Source organism: Myotis myotis, unplaced genomic scaffold (assembly GCF_014108235.1).
Source record: "Myotis myotis isolate mMyoMyo1 unplaced genomic scaffold, mMyoMyo1.p scaffold_m19_p_43, whole genome shotgun sequence".
Lineage (NCBI taxonomy): Eukaryota > Metazoa > Chordata > Mammalia > Chiroptera > Vespertilionidae > Myotis > Myotis myotis.
The window spans coordinates 1,153,570-1,180,934 of record NW_023416350.1 but is presented as its reverse complement, the minus strand read 5'-3'; the positions used below and the strand labels follow the sequence as shown (position 1 = coordinate 1,180,934).

General features: G+C 50.2%; 1 protein-coding gene across 8 annotated transcripts in view; it reads left to right on the top strand.

Moving 5' to 3' along the window:
- The window catches only part of BCL2L11 (BCL2 like 11), a 43,533-nt gene extending 17,475 nt beyond the window's left edge, over window positions 1-26,058 (top strand). For 3 of the 8 annotated variants that reach the window (XM_036306800.1, XM_036306792.1, XM_036306798.1), the window contains 2 exons: window positions 11,465-11,580; window positions 22,745-26,058. In XM_036306800.1, coding sequence (XP_036162693.1) covers window positions 11,465-11,580; window positions 22,745-22,843 — 215 coding nt within the window. In that variant the 3' untranslated portion in view covers window positions 22,844-26,058. The other 5 variants (XR_004967224.1, XR_004967223.1, XM_036306793.1 and 2 more) reach the window with 5 other exon arrangements.
- Window positions 26,059-27,365: the final 1,307 nt, after the last annotated feature.

The following is a 27,365-nucleotide window of genomic DNA, read 5'->3' as shown; positions in this document are numbered from 1 at the left end:
TCAAACATGACAGTTACATCTCTGCGATTATGTAAAACAGTGCCTGGAGTTGAGGTGTGAAATTTGTTTTTCTTTCATGCCGTTGGCTTTTATGAATTCGTCTTAAGTGGGAAGACTTCCTTGGGCCTCCTCCTGCTGGTGAGTTATCACTAACTCTGTGTCCGTTCCAACAGGCCGGGCCTCGCTGTGCGTAACCGTTAGCTGCCTGAGCAAACCTGGTGGATGTCTACAGGTTTTCATGTAGAAGCTGTTTAAGATGTAGTTCTTTAGATTTCTGTTTCTGTCCCAGGCCTGGGCCTCCGCTTGCATTGAAATGAAGCACCGTAGTGTTTAAGATCCTTAATGCGAGTGGAGAAGAGGTTTTTGTCACCTGTTTCCTGCTGCCAGTGCTAAAGTTCATAGAGGAAGCCACACTGGCTCTGTAGACAGGAATTTTTATGCTTGTAGCTTAAATTTACATTTCCTCCTACAGATCTGATTTTTGGCCAGGAATAACGTCTAGTTACCAACAGCTAGCAACTTCAGATTTGTTAGCACTTTATTTCTCCGCAAATTAATGAATGGAGTTGCATATTTTACTTTTTAAAGCTCTCTAACTCGTATTTGTCTTTATAGTGTTGATGGAGTAAGTGGTGAAATAAGTTATCCAGAGAGGACATTTTCTGTACTGTCCGGAGATGGGGTTTGGCTTTTTTGTCTGTCTTACAGCTCAGGGTTGGTGTTTATTTGATAGTACTGAGTGTGGGGTTTGTTTTATTGGTTTTTCAAAATAAGATGGCACAGTCGGGCCCCCTGTAGGGCTCTGACGGGCATCTAAGACGACAGACCTTGAGCTGCAGCTGGCCTGTCAGTGGGGCTGAGTCAGTGGTGGGAAAGCAAGGAGGAGTTGTGTCCTGTGTCCAGCCTGGCCGGACCCAGTGCAGACCCCGAAACACCACTCAGAGCGGCGGGTTCTGGAGCAGGCCGAAGGGACCAGGGTGGTGATGGGGGTCTTCCCACGGCTCCTGGTAAAAGGCACAGGGAGCAGCATGGAGTGGCAGCTTCACGGATTAACAGGCAGGGTTAAGGACTAAGGGGTCACAGACTCTGTAGCCCCAGGGAACAGAGTCCAGGTGGGGGTCGGGGTTAGAAGGGAACATTTTTGCTCCCTGCAAGTAAGAGCTGTGCCGCACCTGATGCCTTCAGCAAGGACGGTGGGGCCTTGGGGAAAAGTGCCCTACTCACAAAGTGGGTGTCCAGGCTGGGCTGCCACGCATCAGGGTGCAGAGGCTTCCGCACAGGCCTCCACCTGGCGTGACACGGCTTCTGCTGGGACAGGAGTTAGCCGCTATGTCTTTGGACATAAAACCTCAGGTTCTAGGATTGCTCCTGGCGTGTCTCTGGCTTCTAGCAGATGTAAACATGTGTGGGAATCCTGCAGGCGGAGTGGAGGACTAGGTCGTCCGATGCTGAATAGTAAAGGGGTGGAGCCTGGCAGGGTGGCCCAGCTGGTTGGAGCATCATCCCTTACTGGTGGTTGGGGATTTGATCCCCTGTCAGGGTGCATATGGGAGGCAACTGATGGATCTCTCTCTCTCTCTCTGAAAATCAATAGAAACATCCTCAGGTGAGGGTTAGAAAAAACAAATAGTAAATGAGTAGAAAGGCCGAGCATGTTGCCCAAAATGCCGTTAGAGCTTAAGTTCGCTGTAAGAGAGCTGGTGGTAGAAGGGGAAAGACACCCTGGGCACTAGTTCCCAGCTGCACAGCTTTGGTTTACTGGCAATTTCCAAGTGATCAGAGCAGGGTGTTTGACGCTCTAACTCAGCCACATAGAAACAGTGGCCGTGCACGTCGCAGGGGTAAGGAGAGAAACCCTGGCTTCGACTTGTAATGTCCTTGTCGTGGTATCCGTCCTCGCAGCTGTTCGCGATGCACTGTCTCGAGGTCATGCCGCTGCCCACGCTGACACTGGGCACCAGGGAAATAGGATTAGGAACTTCGTGGCACTGATGCCAAGTACTGTCACATTATTTCATTTCCAAACCCTGCTCTCATTCATGCGCGAAGTAGTCCCAGCAGGAGGGGTGTGTGTGTAAAATTGGATTCTGGCTCCTTGAGGTCTGAGAACCGGCAGAGTTGGGGGCGATCCTGCAGCGTTTACTGCAGTAAAACTTCCCTCCCGGATGACAGTGGCCCTCCTTCCCCTGGGGCTCCCCCGGATCCTCGAGCAGCCAACACGGCTGATTATGCAGGTGGGTTTCCCAAGGAAACCTTGGCAGGCTGGTCGCTGGTAAGCCGCGGGTAACTGAACTGGTCGATATTTCTGAAGATACTCAGGTATGTAGACTATTGGGTTAAACACACATCCCAGGATTTTTATTCTGCACAGGCACGTGGCCACCTGCAGAGGCAGTGCTTCCACTCAGCATTTCGGAGTGACTCTCTTGGAACCAGTGTAGTGCTGGTTTGAGAGCCTACAAAGAAATGGTCCATTTATTTATGGCTTTCGGCTAAATCAGACTCTGCTCAGGGAATAAAAGGGGGATGGCCCCACAATGTCCCTGCTAAGTGCACAGATGTGCCCGAGTATGTTCTGTGCTGTGTTTAAAAGCAGAAATCATTCCTTCAAAGCCATACATTCCCTGTCTCTTCCGGAACAGGCGTCCTTTCTCAGTTCTGAGCTGAGAATTGCTTCTCGGCCTCATCTGTGTGTATTACTTTAAAACCTCATCTCTATTCTGCCCGGTATGTGTAGGTGACTGAAGACTGTGTAAAGTGAGTATTTCCGTGAGTCTTAATATAGTTTCTGGTTCCGCACTTGACACTCAGCAGTGACATGATGGGAACTCGAGCGGCCGCCCCCCCTCGGAAGTGAGAGCTGTGCCAGTCCTGTCCCTCAGACCAGACTGCCGTGGTGGGAATGCAGGTGTGCCATGACACACACACACCCACCCCCCCCCCCACATGCCCCACTAGGTGGCTTTCCACAGCACCCCTCAGAGGAAGGGGACAGCTGGGTGTGGAACCATGCTGCCTCAGTGCCTTTGAGCACCTGCCTCGGTAACAGAGGGTGACGGGGTTGGGTGACTGATGTCACGCTCGCTGTGAAGCGACGGTCTGGTTTTTATTTCTCACCCTGGCAGGCGGTGCTGCAGAAAAGCCTTCCCGAGAGCCCCAGCCTAATTTCACTATCAGCCACTTAACCACAATATTAATGTTTTCAGTGGCTGAGCTTTTAAGATTTGAAATTACCGTATGGGTTGGAAAATAGTTTTGTCGCTGAGCCAGAACAGTCTGTTAGTTAAGTAGCACACATCCTCTGGTGACTTGAAGTTCTTTGGCATTGAAAAATGCCTTTCTTTTCACCTGCCCCCGTCCCCTCGGTGTAGAAAAATGGATTAATTCTATACATCATGGTATTTTCTTTTCCTATAGGAGATGGTGTGACCAGTAGATGCTGGATTTCAAGAAATTATTTCTAAGAATTTTGGTGTCAGAAAATTTCACTGACATCACGATACATTTGCCTGTGCCTGACACAGTGGCATTGATTGATAAGGGGCTTTTGGTTAGAAAACTAGACCTCCTCACAGGTGGGCCTGGCTCAGGTGTCTTCAGGGTGAGAGCTGGCCTTTTTTTAAGTTTTAGTGCCATGTTTATGGGGTGAAATTCTTTCTTAAATGCAAAAACTACATTTCCTATGGGTAAAAATACACCATCAGAATTTCCCCTTTGAAGAGTTTCTGCGTTCATGTAAAATTGCCTCAGAGGTTGACTTTCCTATGTAGCAATCAGAGCTTTTGTTTCGAATAAAGACCCGTTTTGATCAGGTGTTGGCATTTATAGTGGCTGGGCATCTTGCAAATAGGAAGATAAAATTATTTATGCCTGATACTTGTCTTCCCTATAGAGTAGGAATGGGAAGGTAGGTTCTCATTTTGATAGATGGACTATGTTATTAGAATGGGGGTAGTTGGGTTAAGTATCCAGATAGGCTTAGGGGACTGAGGGTGGAGCGGTGTGCTTTTGAGTATTCCCTGTCCTTGAACCCCACCAGTTCCAGGTGCACCTTCTAGAGACCATAGCTGATCCCTTCACCACATGCTCCCTAACAGTGGGACAGAATTGAGCAAACTTAATTCTGGTTTTGACCAGCACCACTGTGGGGCTGACAGGCTGACTTATTTGGGTTGTTCTCATGTAACATGAGACCAACTATGACAGCCACTGAGATTAAACTAGTGATGAAAGTAAGAAAAGCTTACCTTCTTGATGAGTAAATTTAATGGTATTCTGGGTAGTCAGGCATGCATTTTGAGGTCAGTAGACCTGGGGTCATGTTGTGGATTTGCCCCTTATTATGAGACATGGACATATATATGAAAGTAATATCCCTAGGCCTTCAGTTTCCTATAAAATAATACTTACCTTCAATAGAGTAGAATACTGACCATGTTCTTACTTTCTGCTGTATCTTCTTCCTAGACAAAATTTTGTCCAGCAAACCAATTGTCATCCTATTAGGGAGACCTCTGATCACCCTAAATTAAACTAGCAGCACCCCACCCGAAGGAACTCCCCACGCCCCTTTTGCCTGGTTTGATTTATGTTTATAGCACTATTACCACCTGACTTACATCCATTTCCATAAGGGTAAGGATTTTGTCTGCTTTGTTCCCTACTGTATCTCGAGAATCTAGGATGATTTGTGCTTAAATAAGTGATTAGTTGTATTTGTTGAATGAGTAAATAAATAAGAAATTGTTCAGATAAAATACTTAACACGGTATCTACACATGGTAAGGATTCAATAATTGTTAGCCGTTACTGTATCAGTATAGGAATTTGGAAATGTGCTCAATTTTATGTGTTCTTTGTCTAAGAAACTTTTTGGCAATGCTTCTTGGTGTTTTTATATCAAACACAAGTATCTCTAAACTGTTCTTTTTTAAAAAATATTGTCACCCAAAAATATGTGTGCTTTTGAGAGAGAGAGAGAGAGAGAGAGAGAGAGAGAGAGAGAGAGAAATATCAATCAGTTGCCTCCCATATGCTCTCCAACTGGGGTTTGAACCCAAGACCTAGGTGTGTGCCCTGACTGGGAATTGAACCCACCACCTTTTTCCTTTTGGTGTATGGCATGACACTCCAACCAGCTGAGCAACTGAGCCATCCCGCCAGGGGTAAGATATTTTTGAAAGGTATTTCCCATTTTCATATGTCATTTGATTCATGTGTAGAAAGACACTTTATGGATTACAGTTAGTGGTTATGAGACCAAACCACTTAATGCACAAACAGAACTGACTGAAGTTTCACAACTTTGCTAGCACCACTGAGACAAGGATGGAAACTTCATTCTTTAACAGTTGAGATGATAATTGGGTTATAGATGCTTTGTCATCTCTCAGACCTCCCAGGGAAGAATGGAAGAGCTGCAAGTAACTTTTCCTCTAAAGCAGCGGTTCTCAACCTGTGGGTTGTGACTCCTTTGGGGGTCGAACGACCCTTTCACAGGAGTCGCCTAAGACCATCGGAAAACACATCTATAATTACATATTGTTTTTATCACTATGCTTTAATTATGTTCAATTTGTAACAATGAAATTGGGGGTCACCACAACATGAGGAACTGTATTAAAGGGTCGCAGCATTAGGAAGGTTGAGAACCACTGCTCTAAAGGGACTTAGCTTCTCAGTAGTCATTTTATTATAAAGCATTTATTCTTAATTTATATAATCTAGTTAATGTGGATCTTACCATTCCTATCTTTCTTTTAACCTCATTTCCTTTAAATATTGGCTCAAATGCCACCCTGTAGATGAGGCAAATTCAGCTCCCCCCTGCCCTCAGCCCCCAAGCACTCCTGCTCTGCCTTAACCCTGTTCTGTTTACTTAAACCATAGCACTTGCCACCTTAAAGCTGTTCGGTAATTTATGTATTTATGCTTATTGTCTATATCGCTCCAATTGAAATGTAAGCTTCTTGAGGGTAGGAATTTTTTTCTATTTTGTTTACCTATATATCACCAGGGCCTACAACATAGTCTGTGACCTCATAGAAAACATTTTTAAGGAAGGAAAGAGCTTCTCCTATGCCCCCCACCCCACTTACTGCCCTGCCGCAGGCCTTCACCACCCTATCGTTTGTGTCCATAGATGATGCATGTGTGCATGTGTTCTTTGGTTAATCTCTTCCCCTCCCCTTTCTGTCTGAGATTTCGTTAGTCTGTTCCATGTTTCCATGCCTCTGGTTCTATTTTATTCATCAGTTTATTTTGCTCACTAGATTCCTTGTTTGTTTATTTTTAGACTCAATTATTGATAGATATGTATTTATTGCCACTTTACGGTTCACATTTTTTTACCTTTTTCTTCTTCTTAAAGAATACCCTTCAACGTTTCATGTAATACTGATTTGGCGGTGATGAACTCCTTTAGCTTTTTCTTTGTGAACTCTATCTGACCTTCAATTCTAAATGATAGCTTTGCTGGATAGAGTTATCTTGGTTATAGGTCCTTGCTATTCAGCACTTTGATTATTTCTTGCCACTCCCTTCTGGCCTGCAAAGTTTCTGTTGATAAATCAGCTGACAGTCCTGTGGGTGCTCCCTCATAGGTAACTAACTGCTTTTCTCTTGCTGCTTTTAAGATTCTCTCTTTGTCTTTAACCTTTGGCATTTTGATTATGATCTGTCTTGGTGTGGACCTCTTTGGGTTCATCTTGCTTGGGACTCTTTGTGCTTCCTAGCCTTGTAAGTCTATTTCTTTCACCAAGTAGAGGCAGTTTTCTGTCATTTTTTTCTTCAAGTAGGTTTTTAGTATCTTGCTCCCTCTCTCTTTCTGGCACTCCCATGAAGGAAATGTTGGTACACTTGAAGTTGTCCCAGAGGCTCCTTATACTATCTTCAGGTTTTTGGATTCTTTTTTCGTTTTTCTCTTCTGATTTGGTGTTTTTTGCTTCCTCATATTTCAAATCGCTGATTTGATTCTCAGCGTCCTCTACCCTTGATTACTTATAAATTATTCTTTATTTAAGTTAGTGTATGCTTAATTTCTGACTGGTCCTTTTTTTATGTCTTTGATGTTCTCACTAATTTCCCTGAAATTTTCACTAAGGTCCTTGAAATTCTCACCAAGTCCCTTGAAGCTCTCATTAAGATGTTTGAGCGTCCTTATAACTACTGTTTTGAATTCTGTATCTAATAGTTTGCTTGCTTCCATTTCATTTAGTTCTTTTTCTGGAGATTTCTGTTCTTTCACTTGTGACATGTTTGTCTCCACATTTTGGCTGCATCCCTGTGTTTATTTTTATGTATTAGGTGGAGCTGCAATGTCTTCTGGAATTGGTAGAGTGGCTTTGTGTAGTAGGTGTCCTGTAGGGCCCAGTGGCTCAGCCTCCATGGTCACCCTAGCTGGCCCTGTAGACTGTCTTGTAGTTGAGCCTTGATTGCTATTAGCATCTCTGGGAGAAATTGACCCCCAGGCCAATTGGCAGTGAAGACCAGTTGCGACTACAGTGGAAGAGCTGCTATGCAGGAGACACCCTTATGGGGCAGGACTTGCTTCAGTGGGGCTTTGGTGCTCACTGAGTCTGCCCCTTGAGTGCGTCATTTGTAGATGTTTAGAGTTGTAACCTGGCATGGTCTGAAGCTGTCCACTGGGTATACAGGCTCTGCGGTCCCCCCTGCAGTCAGCCTCTGCCTGTGCCCTGCCTGGGGCTATCTGTCAGGAGCTACAGAGGGATCTGTAGATGGCTGCTACTTGTGTTTGGCTTGGAAGTGCCCAGGAGAGGCCAAGCTGTAAAACAAGGCAGGCTCCTGCTATTGCCGGGCCTGGAACCTCTTATTGGGAGGTATGGGGCACACTGAGTCCAGCTACTGTTTGTTTGAGGGGTTTTAGGACAGACAGAAGCCTGAGCCAGGACAGGCCATTCATATGGAGAAGCTGCTGCAAACAGCTTGGGTGGGGCTGCAGATTGGATGGGGCAGGGTCTCAGGGAGTCACCAGGGCAGAGCAAACAGTGCGAGCCGGTCTGATGGAAACTCAGAGATGGTGCCTGTCATTCAGCTCTGTGGCCGGGGAGGTCCCAGTGCAGGAATAATCACCCCTGTGAGCGTCCCTGTCTGGGAGAAAGCCACCCCCAAGTTCTTGCCCGGTGTCAGACAATTCAGTTCCTCCCCTTATTTATGTCCTTGGATCCCCCCAAGCCGCTGCCCCAGCGTTGGAGCTCAGAGGAAGCGAATCTGAGTAAGTCTGTGTGCCAGCCCTTTAAGAGGAACTGCCTGGTCTCCAGCAGCCTCTATGTGCGTCAGCCACAATCTCTGCTGGTTTTTACAGCCTGAAGTTACGGGGACTTTTCTTCCTGGCTCTGGAACCCTGGGCTGGGGGTCTGGTGTGGGGCTGGGACCCTTCCCTCAGCCTAGAAACCCCTTCTAAAAAAGACGGCACACGTGGCTGTCGGGCCAGCCCGTTCTCTGCCTTGACCCTTCCTGTCGGTCTTGATGTGCTTTCTTCTTCTCTAGTTGTAGAACTGGAGCCAGATTGCAGGCAGTTCTGAATGATGGTTCTGTATTTTGTAATTTTGATGTGGTTGTGGGAGGCGGCGAGTACAGGCATTTACCTACACCGCCATCTTGGTTCTCCAGACAGAACCTTTCAAACCACACACATTCAGCAGGCTTCCGCGGCCGCTGAGGGAAAGTAACCGGTGGAATGGTTTTGTTTTATATCGAGCAAACAACATTTAGTTAAAATTTAGCATTTAATCCAAAGAATGTTAGCTTTGTGGGGTCAGGGCTCGGCCTCTGTGGTTGCTGTGCCCAGAACACCTGCTAGGACGAGGTCTGGCACGTGGGCATTCATAGTTGCCGGTAAGGTAGTGTCTCTCTTGATTTATTAGCAGCTGGTAACTTGCAGCAGTTTTACCAGCCCACCGTCTTTGTAAAAAACAATCTGTATTGCACAGATTTTCTGTGGGTGGTTGGCATTTTCTTTATTTCTGACTCTAGGGTTGAAAGCCGGTTCCTCTTAAAGAAAGCTGTGTGCAGTGAGCAATGAGTGGGCTCTGGAGCCCAGGGGAGGTGGGTGCTGTGGCTCTAAGTGGCCGAGGGGTGTCCCGCTGGCCGGCCTGCTCCCCTGCCGGCAGGTGCATCCATGTGGGCAGGTGCATCTCCCTGCAGGGCCGTCTGCAGGATCGCGTGACGCTCTCTGCAGGCTCTGGGGCGGATAAGTAGTCATTCCAAGAAAGGATGCTTTCCTTCCCTCAAGGGTGGGTCCTCTTTCTAAAAGTTTCGCAAGTCAGGAAAGAACGCTTGATTGCTGATAGCAGAAAAAGAACAGTCATGGTTCGGTACTGTAATGGGGTCAGTCCTTACAGAGCGCTAAACCCAGGAAAAGTGAGTCAACTATTACATCACCACCTGGCATCCTTCTACCCTGAAATTGTGTGTCCTGTCAGTTTAGTCATTTAAACTTTATGGACTTTTACATAGTAACCATGGAAATATTTGCCTGACAAGGGTTCCGCCAAAGTGATTTTTATGTGGTTAGATGGGTGTTCAGGGACAGGCCCAGCTTATCCTAAAAGTTCCCCGCCGTCCACCCCCGCGTCCCCCACGTCCCCCGCCGTCCGCCCCCGCGTCCCCCGCCATCCGCCCCCGCGTTCCCTGCCATGCCTTCCTCCCAAAGCTGCTTCCCTCTGGCCTGATTCCGAGTGCAGATCGTCCGGAGAGGTTCTGTGTGAGCTCTTGCTTGTTCGCCCTCTCCACACGTCCCACCCCGCACAGGGCCCTGCCCGTCTCAGGTGCTGCATTTGTCGGGTCACCGTGGCATTCACTTGGGTGGGGGCTGGGGGACGGTTAGAATGGGGCAACAGTTTGGAGAAGACTTGGTTAAAACTCTTCAAGAAGTTCATTTTTTGTTTTGTTTTCTTTTGATTTGAGAGAGAGAGGAAGCAAGAGGGAGAGAGAGAGAAATATCAATTGGTTGCCTTCTGTAAGTTGTGCCCTGACCGGCAGTAGGATCCAAAACGTTTTTGGTGTACAGGATGGCACTCCAACCAGCTGAGCCACCCGAATTCACTTTTTGTTTGTTTGTTTGTTTGTTTTGTTAATTCTCACCCAAGGATATTTTTTCCATTGTTTTTTTTTTTTTTTTTTTAAAGAGAGAGAGTGGAAGGGAGGGAGGGGGAAAGAGGAACATGGATATGAGAGAGGCACATTGATTGGTTGTCTCCTGCACATGCCCTTACCAAGTGGCTGGGGATCAAACCTGCAACCCAGGTACGTGCCTTTGACAGGGAATCGAAACCAAACCCTTCGGTGTGGGCTGGTGCTCCAGCCATTGAACCACACCGCCCAGGGCAGGAGTTCACTTTTAAGTACTTTTCAGAAGCTATGACAGCGTCAGTTTTATTTATAACAATAAATAAAATGAAAGGACAAAACAATTTTTTTGCAAAAAAATACAAGAGGAAGCTATATTTATGTCATCATGAGATCTGATTACCATAGGATTTTTAAGTATTTTGTGGTGTTTGAAATGGAACGTGAGTGTGTAATTGTGAGTACAGTTCAACATGTGACATGTTTCAGCCCATGAGGCTCCTCGCTTCCAGTGCCTGTTTCTGCACTGCTCTCGGGTGTGGGGAAGGCCTTCCTGGGGGCGAGTGGAGACATCTTCCCATGCGTGGTGGATGTTCTGAGGACTTGCCTTTTTGTTTCCTTTCATGTTGGCTGTCACGTGGCTTTAATGGCTCCATTAGCAAGCAGGTGTGGACATTGGTGACAGTGTAATGAAAGCCTCCCGCTTTTTTCTTCATCAGAGATGCCTTTGCTTTTATACCCAGAACTTTTTCTGCCCCCACGTGGGGTTGCAGACTTGCACCCATTGGCTGCATGAATAGGCAGAACACGCAGTTACGCTTTGACTTGGCCCTGTGGTGGCCCAGCGCTGCACCCACCTGCGTAGGCACACAGTCAGGCAGGCTGCTTGGTGTCCTTTCTCCGGTGTCGCTCATTGTGCTCCTAACAGAACCACCATCTCATCTCATACTCCTCCGTGATGTTGGAAATTATCCCTAGGAGTTTTACCTGGTATTAAGATCAAAGTAGTTGTTTTACTGACAACCTCAATTTTTATGTCCTCAAGTGTTTCCAGTGATTTTTATTCATTTGTGTGTGTGTGTGTGTGTGTGTGTGTGTGTGTGTGTGTGCCTTCTTGAAGTGGCAGTATATGATTGATTGGCCAGGAAATTTTTGAATTTTGCAATGCTGAAACTCCAGCTTTGAGAAAGAATGTCATTCTTACACCCCTTACTCTTCAAGCAGAGTTAGGTGGCGGGTGAGCCACGACGATCTGTTACTGTAGGTCTGGAAGTCAGGGAGCTTCCAGAAATAGGAGTGTGCGTGTGCTTGCTGCCTGCACACCTGTCTACCTGACCGTGGAAACGATGTAATTCTTGTTTTTGTTCTGGTGCAGCCTCCATGCGGCAGTCTCAGGCCCTACCTGCAGACATGCGTCCGGAGATGTGGATCGCTCAGGAGCTGCGGCGGATCGGGGACGAGTTCAACAACTCCTACCGCAACCCACGGAGGGTAATGAGGGTTTCTTACTTACGCACCCCTCTTCTCCCACGCTCCCTCCCACCCACATACATTAAAGTGGCCAGTCATCATCCCACGCTTGTTCTAGAAGTGATGGGCGTGGCATGCGTGTTGCCTGCCGCTCCTCCTTACCGTGTTCCGTTTGTGTTATGGCTGAACTCAAGTGCTGGTGGCTCAGCAGAACCCAGTACGAGTGGCAAAGGGGGTTCGTGAGCACAAGCCTTAAACCATCGTAGATGCTTTGAAATAGTCCCACATAAATGTTGTCATAGTTTCAGCCCATATTGGAGTGTCTATACTCCCGTCAGTCAGTTTGGGTCAAAGTTAAAGAAACATTTAACTTTCCGTCCTCACCCAGCCAAGGAAATGAGGCCCTGTGGTTTGCTGGTGATGGGTCGGAGCGTGTGACGTGGTCCTTTTGGCCCCATTGGCTGTCCTTAGACTGTCATTTACTGAAACGTATTAGAAGTAGGAGGCCATTCATTAATGTCCTGTAAAAATTACAGCTCTCCCACAACAATTTTACACCCCAAGTTGATTGCCACTTAAATTTTTGGAGTGTGCAGTTGATTTTATTTTTTTTTAAATTAAGCTCTATGTCTTTTTCGGTAGACGCAGTGTACTTCCTGCTTGCCTGGTATTGGTAGACGTCACCATTGGGCACCTTTTCCCCATGAAGACATTTGAGAGTGTGACTTCAACTCTGAGAGTTCAATGGGGCCCTTAGGAGCATGTTTGACTACGTCAGTGGTTCTCAACCTTCCTAATGCCGCGACCCTTTAATACAGTTCCTCATGTTGTGGTGACCCCCAATTTCATTGTTACAAATTGAACATAATTAACGCATAGTGATTAATCACAAAAACAATATGTAATTATATATGTGTTTTCCGATGATCTTAGGCGACCCCTGTGAAAGGGTCGTTCGACCCCCAAAGGGATCACGACCCACAGGTTGAGAACCAGTGGACTACGTCCTGTGAGGGGCTCACCAGCCAGTGTGTGATTTCATGGAATTCTGGCTGGTTTACATTTTTTTCAAACAACCATGTATGGAGATATTTCTGTGGATTTATTTCAAAGGAAGACGCTTAAATCTTACTTTGTAGGAAATCATTGTTAATGTCATTCCTACTGTGTCGCTTCCCTTCTGTTTCTTTTCTTTCTGAGCACTGTCGTTGCATGTGAAGATATTTTTAAATCTCGTTTCTTCTGCAGGGAGGTCGTACTTAGGACACCTCCTTGTTTCTGTCCTGCACTGAATGTTGGTGTGGTTGCTAAACAAGTAGACGTTACCTGTTAATAGCTTTCGATCATTCCTGCCCATATACATACTTTCAAGCTTTTTTAAGCACATCGAGACAGTTTCCCATTTCATGAGGGGGGGGGGGGGCGGGGTAGAGTCTTTGGTGTAGAGTCTCCATAAAGGGGTCAGGGACTTTCAGAAAACTCACATTGGATCCCCTTCAGACCTTCCTGTGGGAGAGAGGGTGGTGTGTGGTGATTGGTGGGAAATGTGTGACAGTGTGATTCTGTCATTAAATGGGAAATGTCACTTAGGAATTTCTTAGGATACTGTCTTTAAGCCGGCAAAATGTCTGGAATTCTAACCTAGCCTGACATGGACCAGTTCACAGAACTTCAGTTCCTTCTCAGCCTAGATCTTGAAATGGTAATTGTTTTTTGCAGGGTTGATTGTTTTATAATGTGCAGTAAAGTTACTGTTCCCCACTTCCTCTGCCGAGGTTTCCCTGAAGGGCTTTCGGGGGTGCTGTGTGTGGCTGGGCAGGACTCCTCAGCGAGGGCCCGGTGGGTGGGCCCTCGGTTGGTCCCCATGCGTCCCTGCGAGAGGGTGGGCTGCCTAGATCCAAAACCTGATTGATGCTGGATTGTGCCCATAATCCAGCAGGAAGGTCTCTGGGGAGCCTGGCGCCCCTCGGGGTGAGTCTGGCAGTGAACCAACCCCAGCAGCTGGCCTGCCTCCTACACCGTCTCCGGGTGGGTTGGTAGATGTCTTCAGGACCAGACCTGCCCCGGAGATGAGGCCCTTGGGCCCTGGCGCCTTCAGTGTCCAGAAGCTCCGGACACGTAGGTACACGGTCCTGCCCGGTGACCGTGCCAGAGCCTTTGGCTGCAGAGCCAGGTGTGTGGAAGGATGTTCTGTACATTTCTCTAACCTTATATGGAGAACCAGTGTCCACTAAGCTCTCCCCCGAGCCTGCCCAGACGGGTCTGGGTGATGCCCCTCTACGGGGGCCTTAGGTGGTCAGTGATGAGACAAGGGCTAAGGATGACGTGGGGTGGGAGCACAGCCATCCCTTCACCTAGGCTGTCGAAGGGGTGACCAGTTCTAGTCACGGGCAGACGAGACACAGGCCATTAGGTCGTCTTCATCACCTCGTCTCTCCGTTGCAGGTGAGGTGACAACATCTACCACGTCAGTAGCGTTCGATCATTCCCGTCCTTCCTCCCCCTCCTCCCACTTATTCCAGTTTAATGTTTAAGATGGTTGTGTCTCCTGTTGCAGATATGTAACCATCTGCTCTCAAGGTATTTGGTAAGATAGGTGTAAATCTCATGGCATTCTTTTGCTATAAGTCGGCTGGGATACTGGGGGGAGGAGGAGGGACATGCAGACTGTAGGTTATAACCTGATGTTTCTAAAAAGGAGGCTAATATATCCTCCAGGTTTTATAAGTGGCCAGTTCAAACACCAGACTCTGAAACTCAGGGTAGTGACCCAGTGACCCCGAGAGCCACAGGTGCCTGCCTTGATGGTGTTACATTAAACAGTCCATTGTCTGCAGTCACACTGACGGTTTATCCTTGAATACCGGGGCCAGAAATTTAGGGGAAACAGGAGGCCTTTTGGGAAAGTGATGCCTTGAACTTTCACGCTGGCTGCGCACGGAAGCCTTTGCCCCTCAGCGAGCGTGCATTTCAGATTCTTGGTGCCTGTATTTGCTTTAAAACCGTGACAGTACCTTTTCTGAAGTGTTGGTCTTTGATTGCCACGAGCATGCGAAGCCTGACAGGATATTCTCCCGTTTTTCCAGTTAGAGCAATAGAGGAAGTTGTCGCGTAGTTGTCGTGTGTTCAGGCCGCGTCAGGGCAGTGGGGCAGCGTATGACACGGAGCTGTGGAGTCTGAATCCTGGAAGCAGGAGTGAGAGAGGCACAGGTGAGCACGTCCACTGCATGTTCCCTTCCCCTGTGATTCCGCGTGATGCCCCAAGTGGCCTCCAGGGCCGACGACACCCCTCTTCCCCCTCTGAGGGCAGCTTCCCCGCGCCACGTCGGGCTGGTTTTGTGACTTGTTCCGAAATCATTTCAGACTCACACAGAAGTCGCAAGGATGACACAAACAGCCCTGCTACGTCTGCTCTCCACTGTGACCCTTCCCACACTTGCTCTAACGCTTCCCTCCTAGTACCTGTGTACATGTTATTTTCTGAAGGATGTTATTTTTGGGGATACATTGCAGGCATGGTGTCCCTTTACTGTTAAATACTTCTGTGTGTATTTCCTAAGACGAAGGGTATTTTCTTCTGTAACCTCAGTGTAGTCGTCAGACTCAGAAGCTAACCATGTTGCGGTAATGTTGTGTAGTCGGTGGACCTTATCCCCACGTGACCCACTGTCCCAGCCGTGGGCCATGTGTCCTCCGTGCCCAGCATCAGGAGGCACGCGCCCCGTGCTGCGGACTCTTGTTAAAGGTGGTGCTCCCAGCTGTCGTCAGCACTTTCCTGTGTTGATGGGAGGGACGCGTGCACAGGGGGACAGCTCTCCTCTCTCCCCGGGCGTCCCTTCCTTCATCAACAAGTTCATGGGTCCCAGTGTATTTTTATTTATTTTATTTAATTTCGTTGATGAGAGAGAGAGAGAAAATCATCGATATGTTTTCCCACTTCTTTGTGTATTCATTGGTTGATTCTTGCATGTGCCCTGGCCAGGGATCGAACCCGCAACCTTGGCGTAGCGGGATGACTTTCTAACAACTGAGCTACCAGCCGAGGCCATGGGTCCCTGTTTAGTTCAGGGGGTTATGATGTGTTCCACTCAGTACTTATTTTGATGCTCAAATTGTCACAGGTTCGGCCAGTGGCAGCCGCCTGGTGTCTTCTCGCCACGTCATTGAACATAAAGTGTCAGGTAGTGGAGACCCATGGACAATGTGTTGTGGGACTGTAGATGGATGTGTGGCTAAATGACCTGCACCCACACAGTGTCCTGACGCTTACAGCTCCAGGACCCTGCAGGGGGACAGGTGAGTGCGGGGCTGACAGTCATCGTCCCGGACAGACCTCTCAGAGGCGAGGGCTCTGTGTGGGGCTCTGTGACGAGGGCGAGGAGCTTGTGGGGAGTGAGCGGTGCAGTGTGGAGGCCTGTGCTTCAGCAGCCTGCTCCCTGACTCCGCCGCTTCCTCACGGGTGGCACTGGTGCCCTGGGTTCCTGAGTAGCCTCTGCTAGTTTCTTCACCCTGAGAAACTGCGGGAGGGCGATCCAGGGCCCGGCCTTCCCTGCTGGAGAGGCGTCAGCAAGTGTGGGCGTGGTCACCCAAGGGTGCAGGGTGGCGTGTGCTTGCCCATGTGGATGGGCCAGGCTTGCGGTCTGAGGCTGTTGAGTGTTTGTTGGACGCTGCAGACCTGAAATCACGTGCTCTTGGGGTAATTAGGCACATCCTGTAGCCAGCGTGCCCCCAGGCCCCAGCCCCCAGTACCAGTGCCTGTCCAGCCTGAGCCAGTCTGTGCTCGGCCCCTGCTGTTGAGCAGTGTCCGGATGTCCTGGTGGTGGACTGCAGGGGACAGCCACACACACAGCTGTGGCAGACTCTCTGGATGGGCCAGGAGGTGGGTGAAAACCCTTTCATTGCTTGATCATAAGGAACAGTGTGTCTTTGTTCACAAGGCCTACTTCCTACTTGTGTCCCAGGCGTGTGCGGGCATGAAACAAAGGGACAACCTGCAGGCGGAAGCGCAGCATGAACCAAAGCAAAGAAAAAAGGGGCTCACGCTGTTTTTATAAATGATCTTCCTTACGGATCACGTGCAAGGGAGAGGTCTGCCCTGAGCCTGCTTGGTTCGAGCATAAACTGAGCAGACCCCGGGGCTGCGTGTTCTCCGGCGGCATTCTTCTGAGGCCTGCGTTAATTGAATGTTGGCGTTTCATAAAATAAACTGCTTCTCATTACTGCCTGAGCTGAGAATAATGAGAAAAATGTGTGTCAGATATTAAACACACAATACAACATACAGATCCTATAGAATTATATTCCTAAAACTTATGTGATTCTATGAACCAATGAGTTTAATAAGAGAAAAAAGTAAACTCACTCATAGGATGATGAATTGTCTCACCCTTTGCTCACATGAATTCATAGAGTGAGCGCGTTCAGAGCCAAAGCAGTGATGAGTCAGATAAGTCGATTGGCACCTGCTGTTTGTGAGTTTCAGGTTTAGCGAGTGTTTTCCTTGGAGGTGGATGCAGTTGTGTGCTTGGTTTTAAGCATCTTGCACCCCCGCCTTATGCCGTTTCCACACCCCAAGAACAGTGACCAGAGGGCGAAGACCGAGACCCCGCCACGGGGATGCCAACCTGTGGCAACAGAGCCACCCCTTCTGTGGCTCCTGCTCTTGTGTGTCTTTCCGAGACCTGCAGGTGGCCTAGATTAGCGGTTGCCAACTTTTTGGACCCCACGGACCACCAGTGGTCCACGGACCACCAGTTGGCGACCACTGGCCTAGATGATGGCGACCGTGGGTTTGCATGTTTTGCGTGAGACTTCCCATGACTTGTTGAGGATCAAGTGTGATCTTGTAGAAAACACAGCTCACGGCCAAGTGGAGGCCTCGGGGTTAGACCTTGCAGCGTGTCCATGCGTTCACCCATGGGGGCCACTGTCGGGCAGTCCCTTAGGCATGTCGTGAAGGTTGAACTAGGGCATTTAGGTCTGGAGCTAGAAAACGCTGTCGCCCTGTCCCAGCATTCTGTCTGCTGCCACTCTGAACTATAATGGAAACATTTCTCGGTTCTCTGGAGTTCAGAGAGAGATGCTGGTAACTGTTCGCCTGCCTGGGTCTCAGGCTCTGCCTGTCAGACACGTGCCTCGGCCCTGCGGAGGTGCCGTCTGGGTGGCGCAGCGAAGTGAGGTCGAGCACTGGTGCGTGCTAACCGGCTTGGCCACATCACGCCTCTGACTGCTCCCTCGGGTCTGCCACGTGGGGCACCTGCACGCTGCCTCGCCTGCCTTTGGGGGGAGCGTGGCCGTGAACACGTAACCAGAGCAGATGCAGGTGCCCGGAGGGGGATTCAGAGTGTCTCCGGGGGTTTTCGTCTCCGGAGGAGGAAATGAAGATGTCCCCGAGGTGAGCCTCGGCCCCTGCAGGCGCCCTGCCTCTCCGTCACCCTCACTAGACCTCCAGCTGAGCCACACAGAGGTTAGAGCTGTGGTTAGTGTGCACGTCTCATTAGCATGTTTCTGAGGCTGGGCCTTTCGGAACACTGGTGCCCTCTGGTTGGCTCCCCTCCTGTGACCCTCACAGGTGATGGGAGCACTTTGTCTCAGCCAGCCTGGCCCGGGGCAGGGCCAGTGACTTTGTACTGCCGGAAGACATGCGTGTTGTTGGAGGAAAACCCAGGACATGGCAGGCCCGACTAAGGTGAACTGGAGGAGTGATTCATGCATGGTCCTACAAAAGGCCTTGACTGTGACAGAGTCTTTGAAATAATGCATCAAAAATAGGAAAGTGGGCCTTAGCTAGTTTGGCTCACTGGATAGAACAGTGGCCTGGGGACTGAGGGGTCCCAGGTTCGATTCCGGTCAAGGGCATGTACTGTGGTTTGCAGGCACATCCCCAGTAGGGGGTTTGCAGGAGGCAGCTGGTCGATGCTTCTCTCTCATTGATGTTTCTGACTCTATCCCTCTCCCTTCTTCTCTGTAAAAAATCAATAAAATATATATTTGGAAAAAAAACCCAAAAAACGGCATTCATGCAAATGCCGTTTTGCTGTGACGTTTGACATCGCATCACTGCCCAGTGAGGTCAGCCGGAGCCTCGGGAGTCGGGAGGTGCCCGGGCAAGCTCCCCCTGGACTTCCAGTAAGAGCACTGCCTCTGGCATCGGGGCTCCTGGTATTCTGCCCACAGCTGTGCGATGCCCCTGTTGCCTGGGTACAAGTGGAAAGTGAACTTGGTCTTCGGATTGCTTTGCAGCAGCATTGGCCCGCCAGCTGAGAACGGCAATGGATGGTGGAGCCACATAAAACCTAAGCTGAGCTGCTGTGTGACTGGTCCTTGGTCTCACGGTGGACAGGGGTCCTATCCTGCAGCCTCTCTCATTCGCTTGCCATTTAAAATACTGTTTTGACAGATTGGTTATGAATGGGCAGAGGGATGGTGGTCTTCCCTGGGTACCGCTGGCTACTCTCTATCCCCACCCCACCTTGTCACCTCTGGTTACGGCAACACTCGGCACCATCCCACAGATCCCGGGCCAGCCCTGGGGGACCCTGCATCCTCCCTTGCCTGAACCCGGGACAGTGCCCTCTCTGTCAGAGTCCTCTTTGGTCTCACAGCCCAGAATTCACTCTCCTGTGAAGTTCAGGACCTCTTGGGCGTTCGGCGTTGAAATCTTGGCAGAAAGAAGTTGTTGAGCAAGTTAAAAAATGGCGTGGCGTGATGCTGAGCGTGGGGGTGGCACTCACGCGGTCGTTGGCCCTGCCGCTGCGGCGCGGATTGGTGGGCCGGTGCCCGCAGTATGCTCCAGGTGCAGCTGCGTCATGGGTTCTTGATTCTCACGTGGAGCTCGGTCTCTCCACCACACTGGCTCAGGGTTGTTGTGAAGACTGAAGGGAAGCGTGTGGCACGCTGTTTAGTTCAGGGATGGCAGTGGGTGAGTCTCCTTGTCTCCAAGCTGGAGGCCTGGGGTGTCCGGGCGCCTTTTCCGGGCTGGCTCCTCTCTCTGCAGGAGAGGAAGGCTGCCCTGCGGGCAGGTGGGCAGTGGTCAGCCTCCTCACCACGTCCCAGGCGGGCTGGGATCAGGCCCCTTGTGTCCACCCGCCTGCTTCTCTGGTTTGGGATGAGAGCCTGTTTTGCTGTGATTATTTTGGCATTAAAGCGGGATTAAATTCCCTAGTGTAACCTGGGACATGTTACTCAGGCTGCAAGTTGTCAATGGTCCTCGGGGGTGGGTGAGGCTGTGTCGGCATCCTCTGCGCTCTAGGCTGCTGCGCACGGGGGTCTCGGGGCTGTGCAGCACCCCAGCTCTGCCCTGCACGTGGGCCGGGCATCTTCCTCCCGCTGGCTGCTCCCAGCCCTCGGGAGTCCCCAGGGAGCCTGCTCTACCTGCTGCCCAGCGGAGCCAGTGTCTCCAGGGCCACCTGGGCCTCGCCTGTCCCAGGGAAGCTTGGAGCCCGTGAATCCTCCATCCTCCTGTTTTATTTTCCAGGGACTGTCATTGGAGCGGACACCCAGGAGTCTGGCATTGGTTTCTGTCGTGGTTTATTGTGAGAAAGCAGATGCTCATGCGGTTTGACTGGACTGTTTGCTCCCTCCCCGGTGCAGGGCCGTTGGACCTCCTGCCGTGACTCACACTGGTCTCCTGGAATGTCCTCCTCTCCTTCCTGAGACCCGTCCTCCTTCGGGACTCGCGTGGGGGTGGGCCTGGGCCTTCCTGCCCGGCCCTCCTTCCTTCTCTGCCCTCTTGTTTCCCTGTGTGGCCCTTGTCGTAGGATCCTGTCCAGCTGTTTGGCTCTGTCCCTCACCAGGGTGAGCTCCGTAGGTGCTCACGTTGCATCTCCTTTGACGGAAGGAGCCTCCGTGTCTTGGCTCCGTTCTGCTGCCCACTGGGAAGCCGGCCTGTATTTCTCTGGAATGTTTTCTGTCCTCGAGGTGGGGACCTGCACCCTTCCTCCTGGTCCCAGAGGTGGGGCAGCGGCCGTCCTCACGGGGGGGCAGCGCCACAGGGGCCCTCAGATGGGCTGTACGTGGCTGTGCTGCGCTTGGTGCCGGTGCCGCGGGACTGCCCATCAGGCACAGTGAGTGCAGGCAGGGGCCTCAGAGCTGGAGCCCAGGGCCCCGCCTCGCCTCCCTCTCGAGCAGGCCTGGCCTGCTGGAGCCCCCACCCTGCAGGGAGGAGGGCAGATGGTCAGGAGTGGGTTCCTGGAGCGAGACACAAAACTGACGTTGATGGAGTCCCTGCAGACACATGGGCTGGCCATAAAGTTAATTTCTTCAAATACAGTTCCTGATCTAGACCATGGAGATGCAATCCCCTACAGGGATGGGCCATGCGCTCAGGTACCTGTGAGTGTGTGTGAGCAACAGGAAACTGTGATACACAGATAGTTTGTATCTAAAGTATTTTTATGGTTTAGAATAAAACCGCGCGTTACACGACTCTAACCTAACGGGTGCTGTGTTTCACTTCAAGTGTGAAGGACCAGGAGGGAGAGGCTGTGGGAGTCAGCTCAGGCTGTTGTGCCAAAGGGGACCACACATGGGGCTTCAACAATGGAAATGTGTTTCTTCACAGTCCTGGAGGCCAGCAGTCTGCGGGCTCGTGCTGGCTGGGCCACAGGGTCTGCGTGACGCTGGTGGCCGGGCCCTGGCTGGACGTCCTCACCCAGCCGTGGCTCTCGGGCCACCGGTGCAGGTGTTGGAGGCTCTGCTGTGCAGGTGTTGGGGGGCAGCGAGCCTGCGGAAGCAGGGTGCCCGTCCGGCTGCTTTGGAAGTGGGGGCTGGACCCTTGGAGCCGGCAGCAGCTCCCGTGGCTGTGCCAGCTGTTGGGGGTTTTCTGGGCTGGCACAGCCCTTGGAATCAGTGGTAATAGCTTCCTCTGTTGAATATTGTCCAAAAGCAATTGTTCGCTGGCTTAAAAGCGTGTGCTGTGTTGTCACGCGTGCTGTCTGAGAGGGCAGGCGGTCTGGCTCCTTGCTGAGATGTTGTAGTAACTTCTCATCTGTTGGGGCGGGGGGGGGGTAGGGGGGAGGCAGGTGTTACGTTCTTTTTGCCACAAATCCCCGCACCAACCCCTCTCAGCACATCTTTGAATCCCCTTCGTGTCCTTCCCATCTGAGATCAAAGCAGAGCTCTAAACGTGGGCAGACCTCTCGTGGTGTGACTTTTCCTTCTCCACGTCCCCTGCTGTCCTGGTTGGGGGGGGGGGGGTCTCCTCAGACACTGCGGCTCTGGAATATGAAATTGGCTAAGTCTGTCCCCGTGTGACCGGCCCCCTGGTTGGTGTCATTTTCACCCCATTCTCTGGCTCTGCTGAGGCTGCGTTGGCACCTGGCTGCCGTGAGATTTCCCATCTCGCAGTGCTGGCTGAGCCCGGCACTGCACACCCTTTCTTCATTTTAGTAAGTCGTGGTTTTATTTTGAATAAGCCTCTTTCAACCTACTAATATTAGTCTGAACTAAAACCTCCCCCAAATTCTTCTCACACAGAAGAAGCCAAGTGATTTTGAAAGTTAAATCAAAACAAAGCCACCTGGTGTGTGACAGATAAAATCGGACTGTGGTTCGGGAGCCTGCAGGACCCGCCGGCCGGCTTCCTCGTCTGCTCTGGAAGGAGTTGGGAAGCGCCTCGCTGGGCCTTACCGCCGTCCTGCTCGGGCCACAGATGCTCGGGGGCTGTGGCAACAGTCGCGAAGGGGACTGCCCAGCAGCTGCTGTCGGAACGGCGTGGGGTCTGAGACTGGGCCCTTGTCACAGCCCCCAGAAGTTCACCCTTTGGGGAGTCTGAAACACACTTGGGCCGTAAGCTGCTTCACATCTACCAGGGTCGTTCTTCCCTCCCCTGCGCCCTGTCCCTCTTGGTGGACACCAGCTCCGGGGGCCGGGCAGCGGCTCTCCTGCCCCGGGCGGTGCTCCCTCCCAGCAGCCAGTGAGGGTATCACCTGTGACAGGAACGTGTGGTCTTCAGAGGGGCTCCCGGAGATGCCAGGATTCGCTCTGCTTTTCCAAACAGTCTTCTGGTTGCTTTATTTTTCTTTGAAAAAGACCCTTCGGTGTGCCTGCTCTTTGTGGAGGTGCACCTCCTGCAGGGGGTGGGGAGGCCTCCCTTCGCCGGCCCCGGGGAAAAGGGCTGCTGGGACGGGGCTGGTTGAGGTCCATGAAACTGAGAAAGTAAGCAGCTTTCCTTTTGTTGTTCCAGGATCTTCTGCATGTTTACCAGGAAGCAGAAGGCCACCCCCAGATGGTGGTCTTACGACTGTTGCGTTACATCCTCCGTCTGGTGTGGAGGATGCTGTGACGACGGGTTCCCGTGGAGCCGAGATGTGTGCAGACATTTCAGTTGTTCAAGCGGACAAGCCCAGCGTCACGGCCCCCTGGCGCCATTGCTTTGCGGCCAGTGGCGGTCCCAGAGCGGCCGGTGTGGCCTGACACCTGGAGCTGCGTGCGGACTTGACCTTATCGGTTCCTCGCCATGTGGCAGAGGCTCTAGTGTAGTGTTTGTTATGAATGTAAATGAGAGCATATTTTCCTTTTAAAAATGTTACTAATCATGGTTCTTTGGAGCAGGATTTTAGGCAAGAATGGTGTAAGAACAGGTTTTTTTAAAAAGGAAGTGGAAATTTTTAACCAACTCATAAATGAATTTTTACTAAAAATTTAAGAACCTATTATGGAAACTCTCATGTGGAAACTGAGCCAGCTGGTTTCTAAAGCTGCCTTAGTTTATTTTTACAGGCTACTGTACAGGACTTTGAAACATGAGAGGTGTGTATGATATGGCCCCTCCCTCCCTGCCGTTGCCTCTCTCGCCTTCTTTTAATCATGATTACCAAAAAATTCTTATGAGATGCAACTGATTCAAGGGGTAAAGGGTCTTTTGTCAGCCTGTGTTGGTATGCCACTGCCACTGTGTAAATATTGACTTACCTCCTTAAATGTAATTGCATCCGTGGCAAAAGTGCAGCTTGTCTGTGTGGCTCGTCTTCTCCGGTATGGCTCCTCTCTCTGTCCTGGGTGCTCATGCACACATTTGGTCCAGTGCGTCTTCACGATTCAAGTGTAACTGGGTCAGAACGTGACTTGGAATCTGCCCGTGTTGCCCACAGCTCGGCCAGTCTTCGGGGAGCTCGCTCACCGGGGAGTGCTCGGTACTGGTTTCCACGTGGGTTGGTGGGCTGGCGTTGAAGTACAAGTGTCCTGAAGAGAGAGAGTGGCGACAGCACAGACACAGTATCAGGGCCCTTGGCACTGTTGGCTTTTCCGGTTGCAGGCTTTCCCTCAGCACAGGGGGCACTCAGCATGAGGCCCCAGGGGGCTGGCAGGCCCACCTGCGGCTGAATTTGGCTGCAGGAGTCCAAGCTGGAGTCCTCGTGGGAATTGGCACAGGCTGTGGTGGGCAGGGCTTTGGATGGCTGTTTCCTGGGCATCCTGGCTTTCCGTCCACTTCCGAGTTGATCTGGTCTCTGACGCCCACCACTGGGTTCCCGCTCTTCTATACACACTTTGAAATACAGGCTTCATTCGCTCTGAGCAGCGCCATGAAAACTCACGAGGCACACGTCCGCAACGGTCCCTTCTGGCAGCTGCTGCTGGTTCTTTTCTCTCGGACAGCTGGGCTTTGTCGGGCCTCCTCTGTGCATCCACTGCTTCCTCCACGCCCACCTGGGAGGACTGCAGTGAGGGCACCCACGGGTGATCAGTCATTTCAAAGGCGGTTAAACAGCGGGGAGGCCCGAGAGGGACCGGTTAGAGAGCAGGGAAGGAAGGTGCCAATCATTCTGTGAACCCACAACTCCGACAGTTTTTGAAACCTCAGATCGTGAAACAGTTTCTTAAGAGAAATACATGATTTTTCAAGTGAGTCAGCAGTGCCAACAACTATTGCATTTCCTTTTGGCCCACCAAGGGCCAGCGTTTTCACATTGTTAAATTGCAAGGAGAAATTCATGTGTCTCTCCATAGTTTTATATAAATATATATGTATACATATATGTATATACGTGTGTGTATATATATTTTGCATATGCGCTTTCTTTAGGTAGAAATATTTGATCTCAGATACTTTTCCTTTTTTAAAATTTCTTTTTCCCCAAAATCCTTTCTTGGGGGTCTTGAATATTTTTAAAACTGTTGAGACTGAGCTTGTGTTCTTGGTAGGTCTGGAACCCCCTTGCTGGGGCACCAAGGCCACACCGCTGGAGGTGGTGGTAACGTGGCCGTGGGCCTACTGGACACACACCAAAGATGTATTTGGTTCTGGGCCCATCCGCTCCCAGGATCTCCGTACTCATGTGCCAGTCCCTCTGACTGGAGCACTTTACCCTGTTTCTGGGAGCGCAGGATGCAGCCCGGGCCGCGGGCTCGCTCGCTGCACCCGCTCCTTTACCTCTGGCTTGGCAGCTGGCCGTGGCCACGCGTGTGAGGAAGTGATTCTTGGACGTGTAGAAGTATTAAGAACAGGATGTTGCACCAGGACATGAGAGGTGACTGGGTGTCTCTGTACTGTACGTATCTGTGTATCAAAATGCTTCCTGCAGAAAGTATACCTGCGATGGTATGCCTTTTCCTTTTTCTTTTCTGTTTTATTTCTTTGTAGAGAAAATAACTAGCTCCCTGTCTGAAAATTTATGAGATGCGGGTTTTGTGCCTTGACCACCTCTTCCCATGCAAGATTTGTAGAACGTGTCCTGTGACGATCACAGAAATGCAGTCAATGCCCCCCAGTCGCTCCACGGCGATTCTTGCAGTTACCCGTAGTCCGGCCTAAAAATGAGTTTATGAAGAATTTGTTTTTAGTTGTGGAGAAACCAGGTAAAAATTCCTTCTGATTTAAAAAAGAAAATGTACTCAGTCGAACCTTCTCCTGTTTCCCCTTCTTAATATTGTACATATTTTGACTATTTATTAGATTAGATCATATTTTACTTACCAACTGAGCCAAATGTCTGTGTGCAATTGTCTCCTTTACCTTTCTTGTAAAATTTTGTACAGCATAAATGAGCAAAAAAAAAAAAAAAAAAAAATCACTGTTTTTTACTAAACTTTTTCAGAATTAAGGATTGTAAATATTGTAGATTCTTTTTCTGTGTAATGTGTCCTACTGGTTCATAGTGCTGTAACTTGTAGACATAATGTATATTTATTTTCTGCTTATTTAATGTCTTAATTTCTGTAAAGTGTTGACCTCTGACACGCCCTCCCCTCCTTCCCCCACCCCCCCACCATCCCATTATTTGCTTTAATTCTGAGGTGGCGACTGGTCAGCTCACTGCCGGACATATGGTCTTCCTAGGGTGGCTCTCCAGCTTTGGTTCCTGGTATATGGTTAAATGGGTTTACATGCTTGGTCTTTGCTGTCCTTTGATAAAGCTCATGTTTAGACACCAATGAGAGACCATAAATCGGGCAGGTTTCATAATTCTTCGGGAAATACCCAGTGACTTTCTATTGGTTCCAAAACAGCTAGCTTCCCATGGAAGCAAATTCTATTAGCTTCCAGGATTTGTCTTTTTTTTTTAAAAAAAAAAGTGTTACTGGTCATTGGGACAGATTGACGCATTGAAAATGTATACCCGACAACTCAGTATTCAGAGGGCAGGGGGCGGGTGGGAGAGGTTCCTGCTTCCAGACCAACCAGAGGACCTACCTGCTCGTGCCACTCACCCCCTGTTGGCATCCGGTGAGCTGCACCACGTCCGCCTGCTGCGTGGCCTCCGGTGCTTCGAGGTGTGGACTGAATTGTCCTCAGGAGCTAGTTGTACGGGCCCCTGGCCCGGAGCTTTGGTCCTTCATTGGGTCCGCCTGCTTCCTTAGGTTGATGTCCTGCTTCAGGAGAGGTTGGGGGCCCCATCAGGATGGGTATTAAGATGTGGGAGCTTCAGAGAGACTTTTCTCCTGGTTTGGTGTAGATGGTCTGTCATCCCTGCTGATTTAGCCTGGTGCCTGTGTGTGTCCACTTTGCACATGCGTGTGTGCAGGGATGTGGTCACACATGAGGCTAAACCAGCTGGGGTAGCTTCTACTCCAAGCAAACAGTGCGGTGTGCAAGAGCATCCTCAAAATCCCAGCGAAGTAACTTGACTACTTGTACTGGGCAGTTGCAGACTTCTGAAGCTCTCCGAGGCCTCTGTCCAGGTCCCGCAACCACTCGTCACTGTGTTGGAACTCATCAGGTACTCCTGTACAAGAGCACTGATCTGTGTGGATACTGATTCGTCACTAATGTGTTCCTAGGACCCAGCATATTGTAGCATTTGTATTGCAATTTCCCTGGCTCACTTTGGTTTGCACTGATGAATTTTGACAGGGTAATTGCCACTTTATTGTGCAATACTGCTGTAAATAACTGCAGATTTTTTTTAAGAAACTCAATCTTTTTATGTTCTTACTGAATTTTATATAAATAAAACTTTTCAACTGGTTTTGGTAAACTGATTGATTCGTTTCACAAGACGGCGGTGGAACAGCTCGCCCACACCCGCCCTTTGCCAGCCACAGTGTATCCCCTGCCTGTGGGTTTTGTGAGTTCTCGCTTGGAGACGATCCTGCGTATTATATTTGAAAGCAAGCCACTCTAGAGGTTTGAAGTGGCTGGCGAGACAATGCAGTGTCTACTCAGGTGTTCAGTTATGACTCAGCACCTGATGGAGGGGGTATTGGGAGCCAGCTCCAAACCACGTTAATGAGTGATGATGGCAGAGACCCTGACATCTCACCCCTGCTCAAAGCTGGAAGAAAACCCAAAAGCTGGAATCTGGGAGAAAGGGCTTGTCTGCAGCACCTGCCCAGGCCCCAGAGAACGGCCAAAGAAGGCCCCCTGA